Source organism: Carcharodon carcharias, chromosome 13, assembly GCF_017639515.1.
Source record: "Carcharodon carcharias isolate sCarCar2 chromosome 13, sCarCar2.pri, whole genome shotgun sequence".
Classification (NCBI taxonomy): Eukaryota; Metazoa; Chordata; class Chondrichthyes; order Lamniformes; family Lamnidae; genus Carcharodon; species Carcharodon carcharias.
The window spans coordinates 144,021,135-144,040,282 of NC_054479.1; the positions used below are offsets into that span (position 1 = coordinate 144,021,135).

The 19,148-nt window shown below is 45.4% G+C and overlaps 1 protein-coding gene across 2 annotated transcripts in view; it reads left to right on the top strand.

The window, feature by feature from the left end:
- The window catches only part of sema3d (sema domain, immunoglobulin domain (Ig), short basic domain, secreted, (semaphorin) 3D), a 360,181-nt gene that overhangs the window by 13,850 nt on the left and 327,183 nt on the right, over positions 1 to 19,148 (top strand). Inside the window, exon 3 of one of the 2 annotated variants that reach the window (XM_041202541.1) lies at positions 16,976 to 17,024. The exons of the other annotated variant lie outside the window; for it this stretch is intronic. Within the exon in view, the coding sequence (XP_041058475.1) occupies positions 16,997 to 17,024 (28 nt within the window). The 5' untranslated portion in view covers positions 16,976 to 16,996. The remainder of the gene's footprint in view (positions 1 to 16,975; positions 17,025 to 19,148) is intronic. 2 annotated transcript variants of the gene reach the window in all.

A 19,148-nucleotide genomic window follows, 5' to 3' on the forward strand; every position in this document is an offset into this window, starting at 1 on the left:
TTGTTTAAAACCTGACATTTCCTTCCTTATTCATTTCCATGCTTTGTTAAATGTATAATTAGGATAATTGCTATCTAAACTCAGTGCTGTCATCTTTTCTCGAGATATAAACATGCAATTAAATGCCAGCATAACTAAAAGAGGAAAAGAACGCAATGTAATCATGTTTCCTTGGCCATGGCAGGAGACAGTTTACCCTGCATTGAGATTACATAGCATTAACTGCTGATCACTAAGAATAGATTGGGGCAATGGACCTTATACCTTTAACTATCGTTAAAATTGAGGTAGAGTTATACAGCTTCTGCGTTAGAGGAAGAGGCAAAGTTTAACCGCTGGCTTCTTTGTTCCCATCCTTTGCCAGATCCAGCATGATTTTTTTTCTTTACAGTTACCTTGTTCTGAGCTGAAAAAGGACATTGAGAGGAGGTCTCTGTGGGAATGGCTGGATCTGGTGGGCAGGACAGCTCCCCATTGGCCTGCTCCTAATCACAATATTCTGAAACAATCAATGAGCAACAAAGCCCATGTCCCTAATCTTTCATTATTCCTGAAATTCTGTACAGTCAGCCATTCCGGGAGGCAAATTCTTTTGAATAATCATTTTTCTCTCATACGAAGAGAGTACTTTTGACGGAACAGATCAATTTCATTGAAAGAGGTTGCAGTGAAAGAATCTCCTTGCCATTCCAATGAAAACAACAAATCCTGGAAATGCTCAGGAAGTCTAAGACACCTGTCGCGAGAAAAGACGGCAACATGTTGGGCCACGACCTTTTGTCAGCCCCCTGTCTGCTGTTACTGTGTGATTAGGCTTGTCTTTACGTTAGCAAATCTCACTTGCCAATACTGCAATGGGGCAATAGGTTTTTTGTCAGGGTTTTCAGACTGAACCTAGTCGGGCGTTATTCCATCAGTTATTAATACGATTTCTCAAGTAGACAGCAGGGTTGCTGGCTGCTCATTAGGGTGTGGAAGTTCAGCAAAACCACAAAGGGTTCTAAACTGTAATGTTTGTTCTCCAGTTGCAAGCTTTATTTTGAGCTCCACCACTCCAGAAATTAACAGCATTAGCATTTTATATAAAGATGTGTAATGACGAAAAGTTCATGCCACAACCCAACATTTTTCACTGACCCTGTACAATCTGCTCTATCAAGGATGCCATCTATTTTATTTCCTGATGGGAAATTCTGCAGAATTAATCACTTCCCAAAGGTTGTCAAAAATAATCCAGAGTATTCATCTAGCTTCCTAATCTCCCCTCTTACCTAGCTGGGTATTATTGAAACAACAGGAAGATCACTTGAATCAATAAATGCCTGGGTAAAGTGTCAGAACAGTGGTCATGTGGAATTCATGGAATAAACAGGATTAAAGTGAAAAGACAAGTTAAAAATCCGCCTTTATTTTTACATTCATTTCTACTTCCCTCATTGGGTGCTGAGCTAGCTGATGCTAACAGCTGCCTAATGACATTCCAGTTGCAGTTTTAAAAGGAATTAAGCTTTGCAAAGGTCTGAACTTTAAATCTAGTCCATGTTAAACGGAAGATGTGGGTGACAGCTGTTGAAATACCCTGCTCTGGTCTGGCTCTTTATTTCTGGCTTTCATAAAGCTGTCCTCAGGTTCTTGACCGTTACTCATTCTCATCCATCACATCCATTTATTTTCCAGTGTCATTCTGATTGCAGATGGCAGAGAGCAAGTGGAAATTCTGAGCTTTGAGCAGAGGAACTTTTAACTGCACCTTTTGTTTGCTCAGTAGCTTCTTGGATGAGCTCCTGTAGAAAAAATAACAAGCATGTGAAGAATAAATGTGAGATTGTTCATTTCCAGCTTTGCTCCAGGTAGATCCCCTTTCTTATCAGGTCTGCTGTACAATCTGCAGATCTGGGATGTGGTTTGCTTTAATGAATCACAGTGCTATCTTTTACAGAGTTAGATCAGGAGTTTAGATACGGTTATAAAATAAGGAGTTGTGTTGAAAGCTCAGCGGTTTCTGCAGGTCCCAAGGCAAGTTAAAACTATTGCAGCAATCTGCTTCTTTAAGGTGAGCGAGCATAACAGTTTAAATTGCTTCATCCTGTGTGGGACATTTACAATACGTAATGACATTCAGCAGAAAATACTTTCATCACGGGTTTGTCTTAGTTTGTTACAAATAATTTGGATGATTAAATTTATTCTTTAATCTGACTCAAATTGGCCAAATTTCTTGCACCCTAAACTAAAGCCTTGCTAATTTGATAGTCTGGGCATTTTCTAAAATATCTGTATCTTAGTCTGGAAACAGCTATTAGCCTGGTTAAATTGGTAGCACTGCTGCCTCTCGGTCAGAAAGATTTTGGTCTGGAAATTCAAACACACACGACCCACTTTCTGATCATTAAATAATCTGCCAGACCTCCATTATGGCACTTGAAGCGCGTATGGATTTATGCCACCCGCTATGTTGGTCTAGTCAAAACTGTCCCAGGATCATGCAAGCATTTATCCCTTTGCACACATAAATCAGAGGTTTAGTGCCTGCTTGAAGTCTCCTGTGCAAGATTGGGTTGTCTTAAATATAGGCAGTGTCAGAATGGTTCAGAAAAAAAAGATGTACAGAAGACCTAAACAACAGCCCCAGACATAGCAAGCCATCTCAGAAAGGTCCACCTTGGAGTTGCAAGGTCCATCAGTGTTTCCCCCTACTCCATATTCAATTTCACTGCCCACCCTAATTGCCATGTTCCCCTCCTGACTACAACCTTACGCCTCCTCCACCATGCCTCACCCTGACAGCCAATGCCAAGCCCTCCCGATTTCTGTGTTATTTAGTACAAAAAGCTTCTTGCTGCAGCTCACGTAATATTCGGCAATAATGATGTCCTCTGGCATCTCCCTGGGAGCAGGTATTGCATCTGGAATGTTAATTGTTGCAATTAATGGTGAATTAGGTAATCCTGATCTCCATTTTACCACAGTTTATCTGGTCCGTTCTTTTCTTCTTGAGCCTGGTTCTAATTAACCCTGTGAGATAATTGTTATAGCATGACAGCTAGTTCCTGGAGGCAATTTTGTAGCCTCCACAGGACCTTACTGGAGAGATGAACTGCTTCTCATCACAACCCCAGGTACCATATCCTGCTTCAACTTTCATCTGGTTATAGCCATGAGCGTGTTTTCCTTTACAAGCCCAGCCAGGTCTGTGGCGAGTCTGTGCAGTGAAGTTCCATTCTTCATTAAACCTGTGGTTAATATTTCCATGCCTAGTTTATTCTTGAGTTTACTGCTTGATTTTGATTCTGGATTTGACTTCTACGATGTGCTATTACTGTCCGACGCTAAAGCAATAGATGTTCCATATTCCAATACATAGACTCAGCAAAATAATCATAATGAGGCTGATACACCGGCCTCAACTTCTGGCAGTTTATCCCAATTGGATGAAATAATAAACTATTAAAGTTGTGTTTGTTTGAAGTTATTTCTTCCTTAGCCCGTCCTAATTGTGGTTAACACATGCATAGTTTTCTTTCTTAATCCCATCTGTCTTAAATTATTGCCCGAAGTCAGATACAGTGAAACCTCTACAATAAACTATAAAATAAAACAAACTCTTTGTGTAATCAAATAGCCTGAAATGGCTCCTGAAGCACTAATACTTTGCCTAGTTAAGCAAAACCTCTTATTAAAAAGGTTCCACTGTGATTAGAAAAAACAACACATTTACAGCAGGTCTGTACTTCTGTAAGAATGCATCTATGAGGATGGTTCCAGCAATGAGGGACTTCAGTTACGTGGATAGATAGCAGAAGCTGGGTTGTCCTCCTTAGAAAGGAAAAAATTGAGAGGAGGTTTGATGGAGGTATTCAACATCATGAAGGATCTGGACAGAGTAGATAGGGAGAAACTGTCCCTGTTGTTGGAAGGGTCGAGAACGAGAGGGCATTGATTTAAAGTGGTTGGCAAAAGAGTCAAAGATGACATGTAAAAAACATTTTTTTATGTGGTGAGTGGTTACGATGTGGAATGCACTGCCCAAGAGTGTGGTGGCAGTAGTTTGAATTGTAGCTTTCAAAAGGGAATTAGATAAGCACCTGAAAAGAAAATATTTGCAGGTTTATCGGGTGGGGGAGTGGGACTAATGAAATTGCTCTTTCGGTGAGCCAACATTGGCTTGACAGGTATAATGATCTTCTCCTGTGCTGTTACCATTCAATGATTCCGTAACATTGCCTGAATATTTTAGTTATTGTGTAATCAGTTGGCTTGACTACTTAACTTCATAATATCACAAAAGAAGAGCCTTCATTTTAACCCAGAATTCAGCAGGCAACAAAAATGTCAATCCCCCTGCTGTTGGCAATGTGAGGATCAGATCTCACAAAACCCTGTTGCTGGTCAGCTTCCTGTCTGATATGGGCGGGGAATACTAACTGGCCTGTGGGCTGGCAGGAATAGAATTTTGGGTAGCAGGATCAGTTGCTAACCAAGACCACCTTGCTGACACCAAATATGGAGATCAAGGCCAACTAGATGGTACCCTCTGCTTGCCCTGCTCTGTCGCCGCTCCTCACTCCTCCTTTCCATCCTATCTCCAGCTCTAACTTCAACATAATATCTTCAATGCAGCTTACCAACTGTTTCAGGTTTTGTCACATCACCAACATTACTGATCTTTCCCTATTCACTGGTGCTGTCCTCGTCTCTTTCATGGCTACCTCATTGCCTCTTTTCTGAAAAGAAATGTCCTTAACCAATCTTGTGCTGAACACTCGTCCAAAGGGATGGGAGAACCCAATTTCACAATCCACTATCACCCTAACTTAAACCTACCCTTTCTTAGTATGAATATGTTGTCATTACCTGATGTCTCCCATGACTCCCTGGTTAAATCCCCCGAATCCAGTTCTGACCTGCCCATTCTATTGAAACGTCCCTAATGAAAGTTACCAGTGATGTTTTGTTTGCCTGTCGCCGTGATTTTCAGTCTCTCCTTGTCCTGTTTGACTTCTCCACGGCTTTTGCACTTTCTAACCATCCAATTCTTCTTTATTGCAACTCGCTCAAGGCCCATATTTATTCTCTGCTGCTGTCTTAGTTCCACTCCTATCTCTCACAATGATTATTGTGCCCAAATTATTTTTCCTCATGACTTGAACTTTGTGGGCAGATTTGTCCCAGACTTACACTAAGTGCGGTAGCAGACAGGACAAAGGATGTTTTACCCACCAGCCGCAATGGCGGGTTTTTGCCTTGTGTTGTTCCATTCCCGGTGTGTCCCACCTCATTAATAATGCATTCACGGGGAACCTGCCAGATCACAGTTGGCCGGGCTCAGATTTGCCTGCCACTTCGTGACCTCAGCACTTCCTCACTCCGGGTGCCATATTTAATCCGCACCAGAGCACATGCGTACTTCATGCCTTCAGACCAGGGCTGCTCCAGGTGACAGATGACCCCCAAAAACAAAGAAGACAGCAGTCCCCAATTTTAGTGATGCCTCTCTGGGGCACCTACTGGGTGCAGTGGAAAGTCGCCACGATGTCTTTAACCCCCGCTCTGGCCACAGGAGGTCCACCAGAGTCACCAATCCGGCCTGGGAGGCGGGGGCAATGCCGGTCAGCACCACCGGAGACAGAGGAGATGAGCCTTCCGGGGTAGGAAAAGGATGAAAGATCTCATCCACTCTGCCAGGGTAAGGCAACCACCTCATCACTCTCAACTCACACACTCACAAACCCATCGCACATCCACAGGGATCTCACACCTCAAGGGAAAACACCACCAACTCTCACACACACCCTCACATCTCCATCAGGCTCATACCCTCTGGAACTCGTATCCTCATCCTGTCCATGGCTCCGCTCACCACACAAACATTCCACACAGTGCCATGTGTCCTGCTCTCACTCTCCATCCACTTCCATGCAGGAGAAGCTGGCTCACATCAGCAGGGAGGGGTCCCAGACCGGGGGTGGAGTGGTCCACATTGGGCCCCTCACTCACTTTGAGAAGTGGGCCATCGCGCAGACTGGTGAGGGTGTGGATGGTGGGCTTGTAGCGATGGAGAGGGCAACGGTGAACACCCATGTGAGGCTCCTGCACCACATCATCCCTCTCTCAGTGCAACTGTGAGTGTTCTCTCTCCTGCTTTTGTTTCTGCTGCCATGCACTCATTATCTCTACTCTGGTTCACAGGGAGCTCTGCCAAGTGACTGACACCCTCAGCCAGTCACTCCCCCAGCTCCATCCAGTCCCCCAGCTCCATCCAGTCCCTCAGCTCGATCCAGGTCCTCACCTCCAGCCAAGAGGACACCTCCTCCATTGAAGAGCTGGAAATAAGCAGCCTGGAAGATCCATCACAGCGCTTACCCTCACCCTCCACCAGCGCAGAGACACACACCTCGGTGGGACCTAGATCTAGAGCAGGCTCAGGTTCACAATCTGGTGGTCACCGCATAGACACGTGTCTGCAGCAGGAGGGGGCAGGTTCAGCCGAGCTCCCCGGCACTCGGAGGACTGCGGGGGAAGAGGCTTCTGTGAGGTTTGAATCAAATGACAAGCCTCTGGATTTGGCCTTCCAACTCATCATGGAGAGGCAGCAGAAGGTGTGGGAACATCAAACAGAGCAGTTGGAAGCCCACAACAGAGTGGCTCGTGAGTCAGAAGAGTGAGTCCTCCTGCTTTCTGAAGTGGTGCCCACATGTGCACGTACAGGGCTCTCCATGAGAAGGATGGCAGACGCCGTGGAGATCCTGGTCCAGTAGAATGTGGACCTGCACCTCATTGCGGGAGTGGTGGGTAAGTTCCTGCAGCGGCAACAAGAGAGGGCAATGGGGCACCTAGACGTCCCTTCAGGTGCTCTTTCCCCTCAGGAGTCAGGCCGGGGCACCTGGATGGAGGAGGAGTGGCAGCTGGACACTCCTGGGTCATCCACTCAGGAACCTCAGAGGCTGTCCTCTCTCTCCGAGTCCCCTTTGCCTGTGAACCCCCTCAACTTCATCCTCTGTCACTGCAAAGGGAGCAGCCGGGTCCCTCATGGCCTCAGCTCTCCAGAGGACCCATGGCAAAGTCATCAAAGGTAACAGGGCCACTTTTTGCACAGGGTGTCTCCACCCCTGCTGCGGATCTCAGGGCAGCACCTAGGAGAAGTGATAGGCCGAGAAAAGTTAAGAATTTCTGATCACAAGTGGTTGCACAGGTGAACACAATTTGTCACTTTATAACCTGAAAATATATTGACTTTCACTGAATGATGTGTAATGTTGTCTTTCAGCTTCATTGACAGACTTGGTGAATGCTCAGACAGCATCCTTCACTTGCCACCACCCTCCCCCCAACCCAACCCCCCACCACTAGCAGTTCAGCTTCACCAGTGACTCCGGAGGGAGAAGTATGCGTGTGGCAGGGCCTTTCAGAGCCTTGTACAAGTCTGTCCCAAACACGTGGATCCTTCCTCCATCCCACTCATCTCACTGTCCCGAGCATTTTCAATGTTGCCTGCTGGAGTTCTCTTTCAGTTGTCCATCTTAGCCGACCTGCATCTCCTCCCACCCACTGGTCCACACCCCCTCCCAAAATCACCCCCAACACCTTCATCTTCTCCATCCCACAGGCTCCGCTCACGTTCAATTTCAATAGCCATGGCAGTCGTTAAGTTTCTTTTCAATTCCACCGTCCTTTCCCCTCCCCCAGTCACCCATGTCCTTTCCCCCATCACTGTTGACCCCACTGGCATCACCTTCCACCTCCCCACCATCACCTACCAACCAGAACCCTTGTCTTTCCAGGATGTCCAGGTGAACGTGCGCATTCCCTACCTTCCTGGGAATCCCTCCTCCATCCATGTTGTCCTCTCCGATCTTCTCCTTCCCACCCCACAGTCCATGTCTGCCTCCATGTCCCTACCAACCACCCTCGCCGGCCCTTCTACCACTACCATCACACCCTCAGCCTCCCACCCTACTGCCTCACTCTGTCCCTTCACAGTGCAGAAGAGGCCCTTTGGCCCATTGAGTCTGCACCGACACATGAGAAACACCTGACCTACCTACCTAATCCCATTTACCAGCACTTGGCCTTGAATGTTATGACGTGCCAAGTGCTCATCCAGGTACTTTTTAAAGGATGTGAGGCAACCCACCTCCACCACCCTCCCAGGCAGCGCATTCCAGACCGTCACCACCCTCTGGGTAAAAAGTCTTTCCTCACATCCCCCCTAAACCTCCTGCCCCTCACCTTGAACTCGTGCCCCCTTGTGACTGACCCTTCAACTAAGGGGAACAGCTGCTCCCTATCGACCCTGTCCATACCCCTCCCGTTCCTCCTTCCTCACCCACCCTCAGTTCAGTCCCTAGGAGGCAGTCATTGACTCCATAGAGCCCCCCCTTGCACGTTCACCTAGACATCCACACCCCATGCTCCCTCCTCCACCCTTACTCCTTCTTCCCACTGGATTCCTTCCCACCCCACCAAACTCCATGCTTGGACACCTTCTACCCCACTGGACTCCTTCCCCTACTCTGAACCCCTTCCCCTCTCTGAACCCCTGTCCTTACACCTTCCTCCCCCATACACCTACCTCCCCAATTGCTGCATTCTCCTCCATTACACCCTCCCTCCCCCCATACTCCCTCCTCCCGCTTCCCAACCTCAACCCCGATACATTCATCCCCCACATCCCAACATCAGCCCCCGACACCTTCAGCTGCCTTTCCCATCCACGATCTGAGCAAGGCCCTAACAGCAAGTCCCAACTTCTGCACCTCACACTTGTCCAGATGTGTTCTGGGCTGTTGTGTTTTCACATTAGCGCAAAGCAAAGCGTGTTCACGCTGGCCTCCAGTGGGATTGGCATTCCGCTATGGCAGACACCATCGGATGATCCCGCTGTGCTTTCGCACTGGCGTGAAAACAATTTTTGGTCATATTGGGCCATATCAGCCATGATGCCCAATGCCAATGGGGTCTGAAAATTCCAGTCAGTGTTTCACCTTCAATGTCTGCAGAGTTGCATTTTATTTCAGTTTACTGTGCAAAACATTTCTTCCAACTCACTGTTAGTTAAAGCAAAACCATGGCCCAGGTTTTCCTTGGCGCTGACTCCTTGGGTATTGTCCGGGAAGTTTGATCTTCCAATAGGAAATTCACCTGCTTCCGGGCACCCTCTTAAAAAGTCTAACTCTGAGCTAGAGTCAGAGACTTTGGACAGCTCCTACTTAATTACCTGAATAGTTACCCAAAAATGTTAGACAGAAAAATACTAGTCTAAATCCTGGGTAACTACCAAACTAACCCCTCCCCACCCCCCCCACCCTGACCTCGCCACTTGACTCTCCCCTGCCCCTGACTCCCCACCACCCTGACGTGATCGAACCTCACCACCCGATTCCACCCCCCCCCACTCCCCTGTGTCCCCTGAGCTGACCTGATCCGATCTCACCACCCAACTCCCCACAACACCCTCAGACCTGATCTGACCCGAACTCACCCCCCCCCACCCCAGTACTACTCTACCCACCTACCATCTTGCCCAACTGCAACCTCACCCACCTGCCACCTACTCCCTTACTCTTTTACCTCACCCACCCTGCTTCCTTACCCACTTACCTCAACCAACCTACATGCCTACACACTCGCCCATTCACTCATACACCAACACACTGAAAAGCTCTTGAAATGTCCCAGCTTTTCAGTGTATTAGTGCCGTCAAAAGGAAGCGAGGCTTGTCTTCCCTGACAGTCCAGTGAGATGAAGAAGCAATTTGATATCCGGTACCCTCCACATTTCCGGAAAAGCCGGGATTGTAAGTCCCGGCCAGAAATGCGAAACTCAGGTGGGTGCTGGAAAGCGGGAGTGGAATGGCAATTCGATGGTGATTGCCGCTCCTCAGAAGATCCTGGCCATCGCTGAGCTTACAATGAGCTTACAATGAGCTTACAATGAGCTTACAATGAGCTTACAATGAGCCTACAGTGAGCTTACAATGAGCTTACAATGCTTTCTCACCTCTTCTGAGAACATTCCAGCTGTCTTGTCCATGCTGGGTCCAGAAGGCCCTCAGCTTTGGTTTGAACATGAGCTGACCCTTCACATTCCATATTTGGGCAGTTTTTCAAGCTGCATTTTTTCGCTTTGAGAATATTTATCTCCTTAACTCTCTCTTCCATTGAAATGCTAATCCATGCCTTCATCATGTCAGGAATCAAACTCTTAAATGGCATCCTGACCAGTCTTAAAAGCTTCAATTAAACTAAAACACTCTGAGTCAATTCTTTTCATTTGTCACATCAGAAACCACCATTAATCCTTTCCTTATCAAATTCTACTGGTTCCAATGTTCTCCAAAGCATTGACTTCAAAGTCTTTGACACAGGTTCAAATCCCTGCACTGCAGCTGGTGGAATTTAAATTCAGTTAATAAATCTGGAATTAAAAGCAGTCTAATGATGACCATGAAACCATTGTCGATGGTTGTAAAAACCCATCTGGTTCACTAATACCCTTTAGGGAAGGAAATCTGCCGTCCTTACCTGGTCTGGCCTACATGTGACTCCAGACCCACAGCAATGTGGTTGACTCTTAAATGCCCTCTGAAATGCCCTAGCAAGCCACCCTGTTGTATCAAACCACTACAAAGTCTAAGGAGAATGGAACCAGACAAACCACCCGGCATTGACCTAGGTACCAGAAATGACAATGGCAAACTCAGCCCTGTTGACCCTACAAAGTCCTCCTTACTAACATCTGGGGGCCAGTGCCAAAATTGGGAGAGCTTTCTCACAGACTAATCAAGCAACAGCCTGACATAGTCATCCTCACGGAATTATGCCTTACAGATAATGTCCCAGACTTCACCATCACCATCCCTGGGTACGTCCTGTCCCACCAACAAGAAAAGCCCATCAAAGATGGAGGTACAGTGGTATACATTGGGCAGGGAGTTGCCCTGGGAGTCCTCAACATCAATTCTGGATCTCATGAAGTCACATGGCGTCAGGTCAAACATGGGCAAGGAAACCTCCTGCTAATTGCCAACTACCCCTCACCCCCCCCACCCCTCAGCTGATGAATCAGTGCTCCTCTATGTTGAACGCCACTTGGAATAAGGACTGAGGGTGGTAAGAGCACAGAATGTACTCTGGGTGGGAGACTTCAACGCTCATCACCAAGAGTGGCTCAGTTGCACCACTACTGACTGAGCTGGCTGACTCCTGAAGGATATAGCTGCTAGACTGGGTTTGCACCTGTGGTGAGGGAACCAACAAGAGGGAAAAGCCTTCTTGACCTCATCCTCGCCAAACTATCTGTCACAGATGGATCTATCACAGTATTGGTAGGAGTGACCACCGCACAGTGATTGTGGAGATGAAGTCCCGCCTTCACATTGAGGATTCCCTCCATCGTGTTGTGTGGCACTATCACTGTGCTAAATTGGATAGATTTTGAACAGACCTAGCAATTCAAAACTTGGCATCCATGAGGCTCTGTGGGCCATCAGCAACAGCAGAATTATATTCAACCCATGATCTGTAACCTCATGGCCTATCCCCCACTCTACCATTACCATCAAGCTGGGGTATCAACCCTGGTTCAATGAAGAGAGCAAGAGGGCATGCCAGGAGCAACACCAGGCATACCTCATTAACCTGGTGAAGCTATAACACAGGACTACTTGCATACCAAACAGCATAAGCAGCAAGCGTTAGACAGAGTTAAGCGATCTGACCATCAATGGAGCAGATCTAAGCTCTGCAGTCCTGCCATATCCAGTTGTGAATGGTGATGGACAATTAAGCAACTCACTGAAGGAGGAAGCTCCACAAATATCCCCATCCTCAATGATGGGGGAGCCCAGCATATCATTGCAAAAGATAAGGCTGAAGCACTTGCTACAATCTTCAGCCAGAAGTGCCAAGTGGATGATCCATCTCAGCCTGCTTCAGAGGTCCCCAGCATCACAGATGCCAGTCTTCAGCCAATTCAATTCACTCCACATGATATCAGGAAATGGCTGAAGATACTGGATACTGCAAAGGCTATGGGTCCTGACAACATTCCAGCAATAGTACTGAAGGCTTGTGTTTTAGAACTAGCCACACCCTTAGTGTTCTAGAACTAGCCACACCCTTAGTCAAGCTCTTCCAGTACAGCTACAACACTAGCATCTACCTGGCCATGTGGAAAATTTCCCAAGTATGCCCTGTACACCTGTTTCCTAGGTATGTCCTGTTCCGTCAGGGCCACTCAACTCCTGAGCTCATTACAGCCTTGGTTCAAACATGGACTAAATAGCTGAACTCCAAAAGTGAGGTGAGAGTGTCTGCTCTTGACATCAAGGCAGTATTTGATTGGGTGTGGCATCAAGGGGCCCGAGCAAAACTGGAACTCAGTGGCCCTGGAGGAATCCAAACTGAGCATCAGTGAGCAGGTTATTGCTAAGCAAATGCTGCTTGATAGCACTGTTGATGACGCCTTCCATCACTTTACTGATGATCAAGAGTTGACTGATAGGTGGTAATTGGCCGGGATGGATTTGTCCAGCTTTTTGTGGACAGGACGTACCTGGGTAATTTCCACATAGCCAGGTAAATGCCAGTGTTGTAGCTGTACTGGAACAGCTTGGCTAGGGGTATAGCAAGTTCTAGAACACAAGTCTTCAGTACTATTGCTGGAACATTGTCAGGGCCCATAGCCTTTGCAGTATCCAGTACCTTCAGCCATTACTCGATATCATGTGGAGTGAATTGAATTGGCTGAAGACTGGCATCTGTGATGCTGGGGACCTCTGGAGGAGGCCGAGATGGATCATCCACTCAGCACTTCTGGCTGAAGATTGTTGCAAATCAGCCTTGTCTTTTTTTCCTAAATGTATTCCAAATGCATTAATGCTATCATAAGTGAGTCACAGTTCATTTCCTTTCCTGTATTTGCTGTATTTTAGTGAATTCAATATTTCTTATCCCATCATTATTTAATTGGTTATGCTTGCTACATCAAACTCCTGTCTAAGCATTTTAACCCAGCGACAGTTTCCAAACTTTCGTAATATGTAGGTGATTAATTTCTTCATTCTTAGCAATCTTAGGTATTATAATTGTGATGTGATTATATTTTCCTCATAATGATATTGAGTATTGGGTCATATCTTCCTTCATTCCTGCAACTGACTTATTAGAAGTTGACATCTAACCACTCCCCTGATCCTTTACTGTAACTGTCCCATGTCACTAGTGTTTCTTGCATTAAACTCATGTGGCAAAACACCCCACTCCTGATAATTCAAAGTCATTGTTTGTGCTAAATATTGGAATTAGATGATCATTCGAATTACGCAACACAAACAACATAGGAACATAGGAGCAGGAGTAGGCCATTCAGCCCTTCGAGCCTGCTCCACCATTCAATATGATCATGGCTGATCATCCACTTCAATGTCCTTTCCCCACACTATCCCCATGTTCCCTTGTGTCATTGGCATTTAGAAATCTGTCAATCTCTACTTTAAACATACTCAATTACTGAGATTCCATGGCCCTCTGGGGTAGAGAATTCCAAAGATTCACAACCCTCTGAGTAAAAAAATCTCTTCATCTTGGTACTGAGTGGTTCCCCCTTATTTTGAAATTGTGTCCCCTGGTTCTAGATCCTCCAACCAAGGGAAGCATCTTACCAGCCTCTACTCTGTCTATCGCTTTAATGAGATCACCTTTCATTCTTCGAAATTCTAGAGCATACAGATCCAGTTTCCCCAATCTCTCCTCATAGGACAGTCCTGCCACCCTGGGAGCAAGGCTGGTGAACCTTGTTTGCACTCCCTCTATGGCAATAATATCCTTGCTAAGGTAAGGGGACCAAAATTGCACCCAGTACTCTTAGCTGTGATCTAAACAAGGTTCTATACAATTGAAGCAAGACTTTGCAACTCCTGTACTCAAATCCTCTTGCAATAAAGACTAACATACAATTTGCCTTCCTAATTGCTCGCTGCACCTGCACGGTGAGTTGGTGCTGATAAAATTTGAACTGTCAGATCATTTAGAATTAAGCGATTCCGAATTAAGAGGACTAGCTTGCACATCAATCTGAAAAAAGGCACTTAAACTTTAAAAATAACTTTTCCCCCAATTTTCTTCCCTTCCATTCGCCCTCTCTATTTTCTCGTTTGATGTTTGGAATCACTGACTCGTGATCAGAGATGGAAATCTAGCTCACTTTCCTCCCTGGTAAGGTGACATGGAGGCTGACTGGAGCTCTCTTACACACCCCAGGAAACACGATAATCAACCTGCAACTTCTGGCTAGATGGCTCAGACTCACACTACACTGAGCCATCAAAGTGGTGATCAAGAGATCACCTGATGCCTAAATTTAATAGTCATATCAATATGTTATATCTATAACAACTCTATCGATTATAAAGCTTCTCAGTAGAGTTGGAAGCTGAGATGACAAACGGCAATGATGAGCTCAATGAAGTTTCACATTGAAAGAATGCGGAGTGGCACCAGTGCATATTGAGAATGCAAGTGCCCACTTACTACTGTCCCAAGGTGAGGCTGACTGTGTATTTATCCTCTGCCTTACCCAGATATTAGCATTGCCCCAGCAATGAGGCAGCAAAGCAGACTGCCTTTGCAAATAGTGAATCTTGTACTGGCGAAAATGTTAGGCAGTGCTTACGCGGTTATATGCTTATGTTTTCACAATTTTCCTTTATTGTGCGAAAAGATTGTCTTCCTTCAGACATTGCTAAAATTATAAACCTCCTTTTAGCAAGCGGAAAGATTTCGTCACCACCAGAAATACTGCAAGACCATAGTTCTACTGCACTGACTGGTTTCACTCAAGCATCTGCTCATAGTAATGAAGACCAGCAAGACTGAAGTTATACTGCTGAATCTGCACACTCTCTAGTTAGGAAAACAGGGTTCACTGGCATGGCCAATTAAAAACCAATATTAGGAGCTGGTGAGCGAGCCGGTATGTTGGGAAATGTATACTTGCCAAATCCCTATGGGCTGTACTCATTAATCATTCATACAGGCTTGTGACAGTCAGTCAAATTCATGAGAGCTACTTACCTTTAACAATCCGGGAAAGCAAAAATACCTTCATAAACATAGTAGGTAGAGAGAAATTGTTCCCAATTGTCGGTAGGGCGGGGGAGGGGTTGTTGGTGAAAACCAGAGGACACAGGTTTTAATTTTTTGGAAGAAGAACCAAAAGCGACATGAGGAGAAACTGTTTTATGCAGCAAGAGGTTATGATCTGCCTAAGGGTAGGGTGGAGGAAGAATTTAATTGTGCCTTTCAAAAGGGAATTAGATAAATAATTGAAGGGAAATAAACTGCTGGGCCACGGGGAAATCACGGGGGATTGATCCTGCAGAGAGCTGGCATGGACACAACAGATGACTGACCTCCTTCAGTACTGTAACTGTTGTGTCAAAGCATACGTTTTATGCTTTTAGCATGATTTAAAGTGTTTTCTTAAGAGAATGATATAATTGTTCTATGTCTTTAACTTATTTTTAATGTCCTTTTAATCCTTTGCATTTGTTCTGCATTTACATTACGTAATGTCTGCTGATAATATGTCTTTAAATGTTAAAAGTGCAGACTGCCAGGATCTTCCCACTTGTTTAATAATGATAAATAATTTTAAAATAAAGTAGTATTAGAGGAGAGATTATCTCCTGGACATGATCTCCCACAGCTTGGCGAAAAGCGAAATGGGATCACGAGATGAAATTCCACATCACCATTAAATTGACAGAATCACTGGGCTGCGCTTGCTGTGGTGAGGCTTTTGAAACACAGTTAATGTGTTGTGTAATTGTCTCAATTTTTTAGAATCCCAAACACAAATGAAAATTATAGAAAAACCTCTCCAAGTGACCACAGAATGGCAGACAATCCCAGTTTTCAATAATATGTCCCCAAATCTCGGATATCACTTACTCTTCCACTAAATTAGAACTCGTAAAATTCTCCCTCAAATAAATAAAGAGCTTATTGTATATAACTCTTAAAAATTGTATTGGTTGAGATGGGATGGCCTTACTGTGCCTGGGCAAAATACGTAAATAAACATCCTGCAATTAGGGAATCAAGGAATGCCTTTTAGTGAGTCTTAAAAGTACTCAAACACTGTTCCTAGTGACACATCCTCTTCTGATGGAGTGCAGTGAACAGAACAATACAGAGCCTATTTTTGGACTGTTTTCACAGCCAATGGAACAAGACTTGGTAGTGTGTACCTTTAAACTTTAAAAGGGACATCATCAGGATGTGGACCATGGACTAACTCAAGAGATTAAAAAGATATCAAAAATAACTTTGTTACAGTTCCCTGTGTCGCTGTCTGAAAATAACAGCATTTTAAACATTACGTAAATGTATGTTGATATGAGTTCATAGAAAAATGTTTCTGTTTCCCTGATTGAAATTCCTCAGGGCTGTTCCTTGTTCCTTTAACAGTGACTGCACAGGCAGCAGGTGGCATGGACTGAAAGTATAGATCTATGTTTACTGTCTGCATCATTTAGAACTTTGCCTACAGCAGTGAGAGACCGCAACTCCACTTTTGGCTGCTGCCTGTTAGTTTTCCAGCTTAGCTGTGTGAACCATCATTGGGATGGAAGCTTTAGCCTCTGGGCTGTTGATAGCACCGCCTACTATTCACTTACCTGTGGGGTGTCATACACGGCTCTGACACATAATTCCCTAGATTCCTAGAGGCAGAGCCCTTCAAACGATTACAGGCATGGTTAATTAGACTTGGCACCAGAAGAAAAGCTTCTTTTTTTTCCACTCATCTACTATAAAATTTAACATAGTGTTTGCTTTCATCTTCATGTTTGAGACCCCCATTAATATTATTTCCGTCTGCCATTATTTATTTATGAAAAACTTACTGTTTGTCCTATTATGTGTGTGCATGTGGCATTAGGGGTAGAGTAAAATGTTTTTTTTCCCCCCAGGGTAGCTCACACTGCCTCCATATGTTATGCAGATGTAGAGGGGAGATTGGTGAGTAAGAACGAGTAGGATTCTATATTTGACAAGTAGCATTTTTTCTTCTCTGAGTCCCTAAATCTTGATGAATCCAATGGTCTGGATTTCATGACCCTCCTGCTGTATTTTCAGTAGGGGGGGGCGCACATAAAGTATGTCGGGTGGCTAGCCCCACCGCCTTCTGGCCCACCCACAACCCAATAGACTGCCCATCCTTAGGCATATTGAGGCCCTTAAGTAGCTAATTATTGCCCACTTAAGGCCCTCAATCTGCGTTCACTGCCATAATACACTGGCCAGCGGAAGACAGACGAGAGTGGACTGGCTATTTTTTCACCAGCTTTGATGAAAGGGGGTGAAGGAATGTGGTTACCTCCTTTTAGGGGTTGCCCTGTGTGCATTGGGGGCACCCCACTCCCTCTCAATGACCGTAGCACCCCCTTTGTATTTTCCTGCCTGACCATTACAACCCACCACCTCCCAAGGCTCCCCAATCCATCCCCACCCCAAACGTCGGACATACATGAATCCAGAGGCCATGTTCTCTTCATCCGGGGGACTCCCACAACTCAGTTCTGGTGCTGCTGGGACTGCTGGAGCTGCCATCCAATGTGATTGGCCAGCTGTGTAGAGCAAAGGGTTAACATCAGAAGCATACATGATGCTGATACAACAAAACATGGTGGCAGTGAGTCAAAAACCCAGCAAAGATTTAGAGAAGCTGCAGGACTGTCAAGAGAAGTGATCATCAAAGAAAGGATAACAGAGAAAACATTCAAAGACTCACCAAGATGTCGGAACATTGTGGGAGCAGCAGATACAAGCGGAGACACAGACCTGGAGATCGGAAAGCAATGAGCACAGGCCTGAAGCAGCAAGCAGTAGCACAGAAACAGGAACAATTCCAGGCCCAGCAGAAACATGCAATCCACGCTACCACTGCCACTATAAATACTGTGGCTACAAGTGCGGATCAGAGGCTAGGAATCCTGCAATGAGTAACTCACCTCCTGACTCCCCAAAGCCTGTCCACCATCTACAAAGCACAAGTCAGGAGTGTGATGGAATACTCCCCACTTGCCTGGATCTGTGCAGTTCCCACAACACTCAAGAAGCTTGACACCGTCCACGACAAAGCAGTCTGCTTGATTGGCACCCCATCCACAAACATTCACTCCCTCCACCACCGACGCACAGTGTACACCATCTACAAGATGCACTGCAGGAACTCATCAACGCTCCTTAGACAGCACCTTCCAAACCCACGACCACTACCATCTAGAAGGACAAGGGCAGCAGATACATGGGAATACTACCAGCTGGAAGTTCCCTTCCAAGTCACTCAGCGTCCTGACTTTGAAATATATCGCGTTCCATCACTGTCACTGGGTCAAAATCCTGGAATTCCCTCCCTAACAGCACTGTGGGTGTACCTACACCACATGGACTGCAGTGGTTCAAGAAGGCAGCTCATCAGCCCAATGCTTTTCACAGAAATACTCACCAAAGATCTGTCATATCTGTATTCCTCGTAATTAGTGAGCCACTTTAAAATAGCATTCTCAGAAATTGCAGATTTCATAACCAAATATCACCCCCCCCAAAAGAAATGCCAATTTTTATCAAAAGAATTTGGGAATCTATATCCAGGCTGTACAGCAAGCAACAGACAGAATGCATAGGATATCTGTTTCTTTGATACTGTCACCATTGTGGTGGTGTGGGGCAGGTGGGAGGAGGTAGGGGAAAAACAAGGGAGAGGGAACCATTCGACATGCTCCAATTGTAGGGTCATTCCCTACATCCAATCAGTTCTTCCCAATGATAACATTTCATTACTTATGGAACTGTAATCATGAATCCAGTGTTCCCTACCAATGTATGAGGCATCTAGGCATAGACTTGATGGGCCAAATGGGTTTACTATTAAACCCATTCCTATGAAATGATATTCACTAATTTTCATAAGAAACAGCAAGTTAGTAATGTCACTTCAGACTGACAATTTAATAATTAATTACAATGTTCTAGAACCAAAACATGTTAATTTGTTCCTTGTACTGTAATACATTTATACAGATTTAAATTGCATGCTAAGATATATTTAAATAATTATTAGAAGATCAGCATTTATTGCCT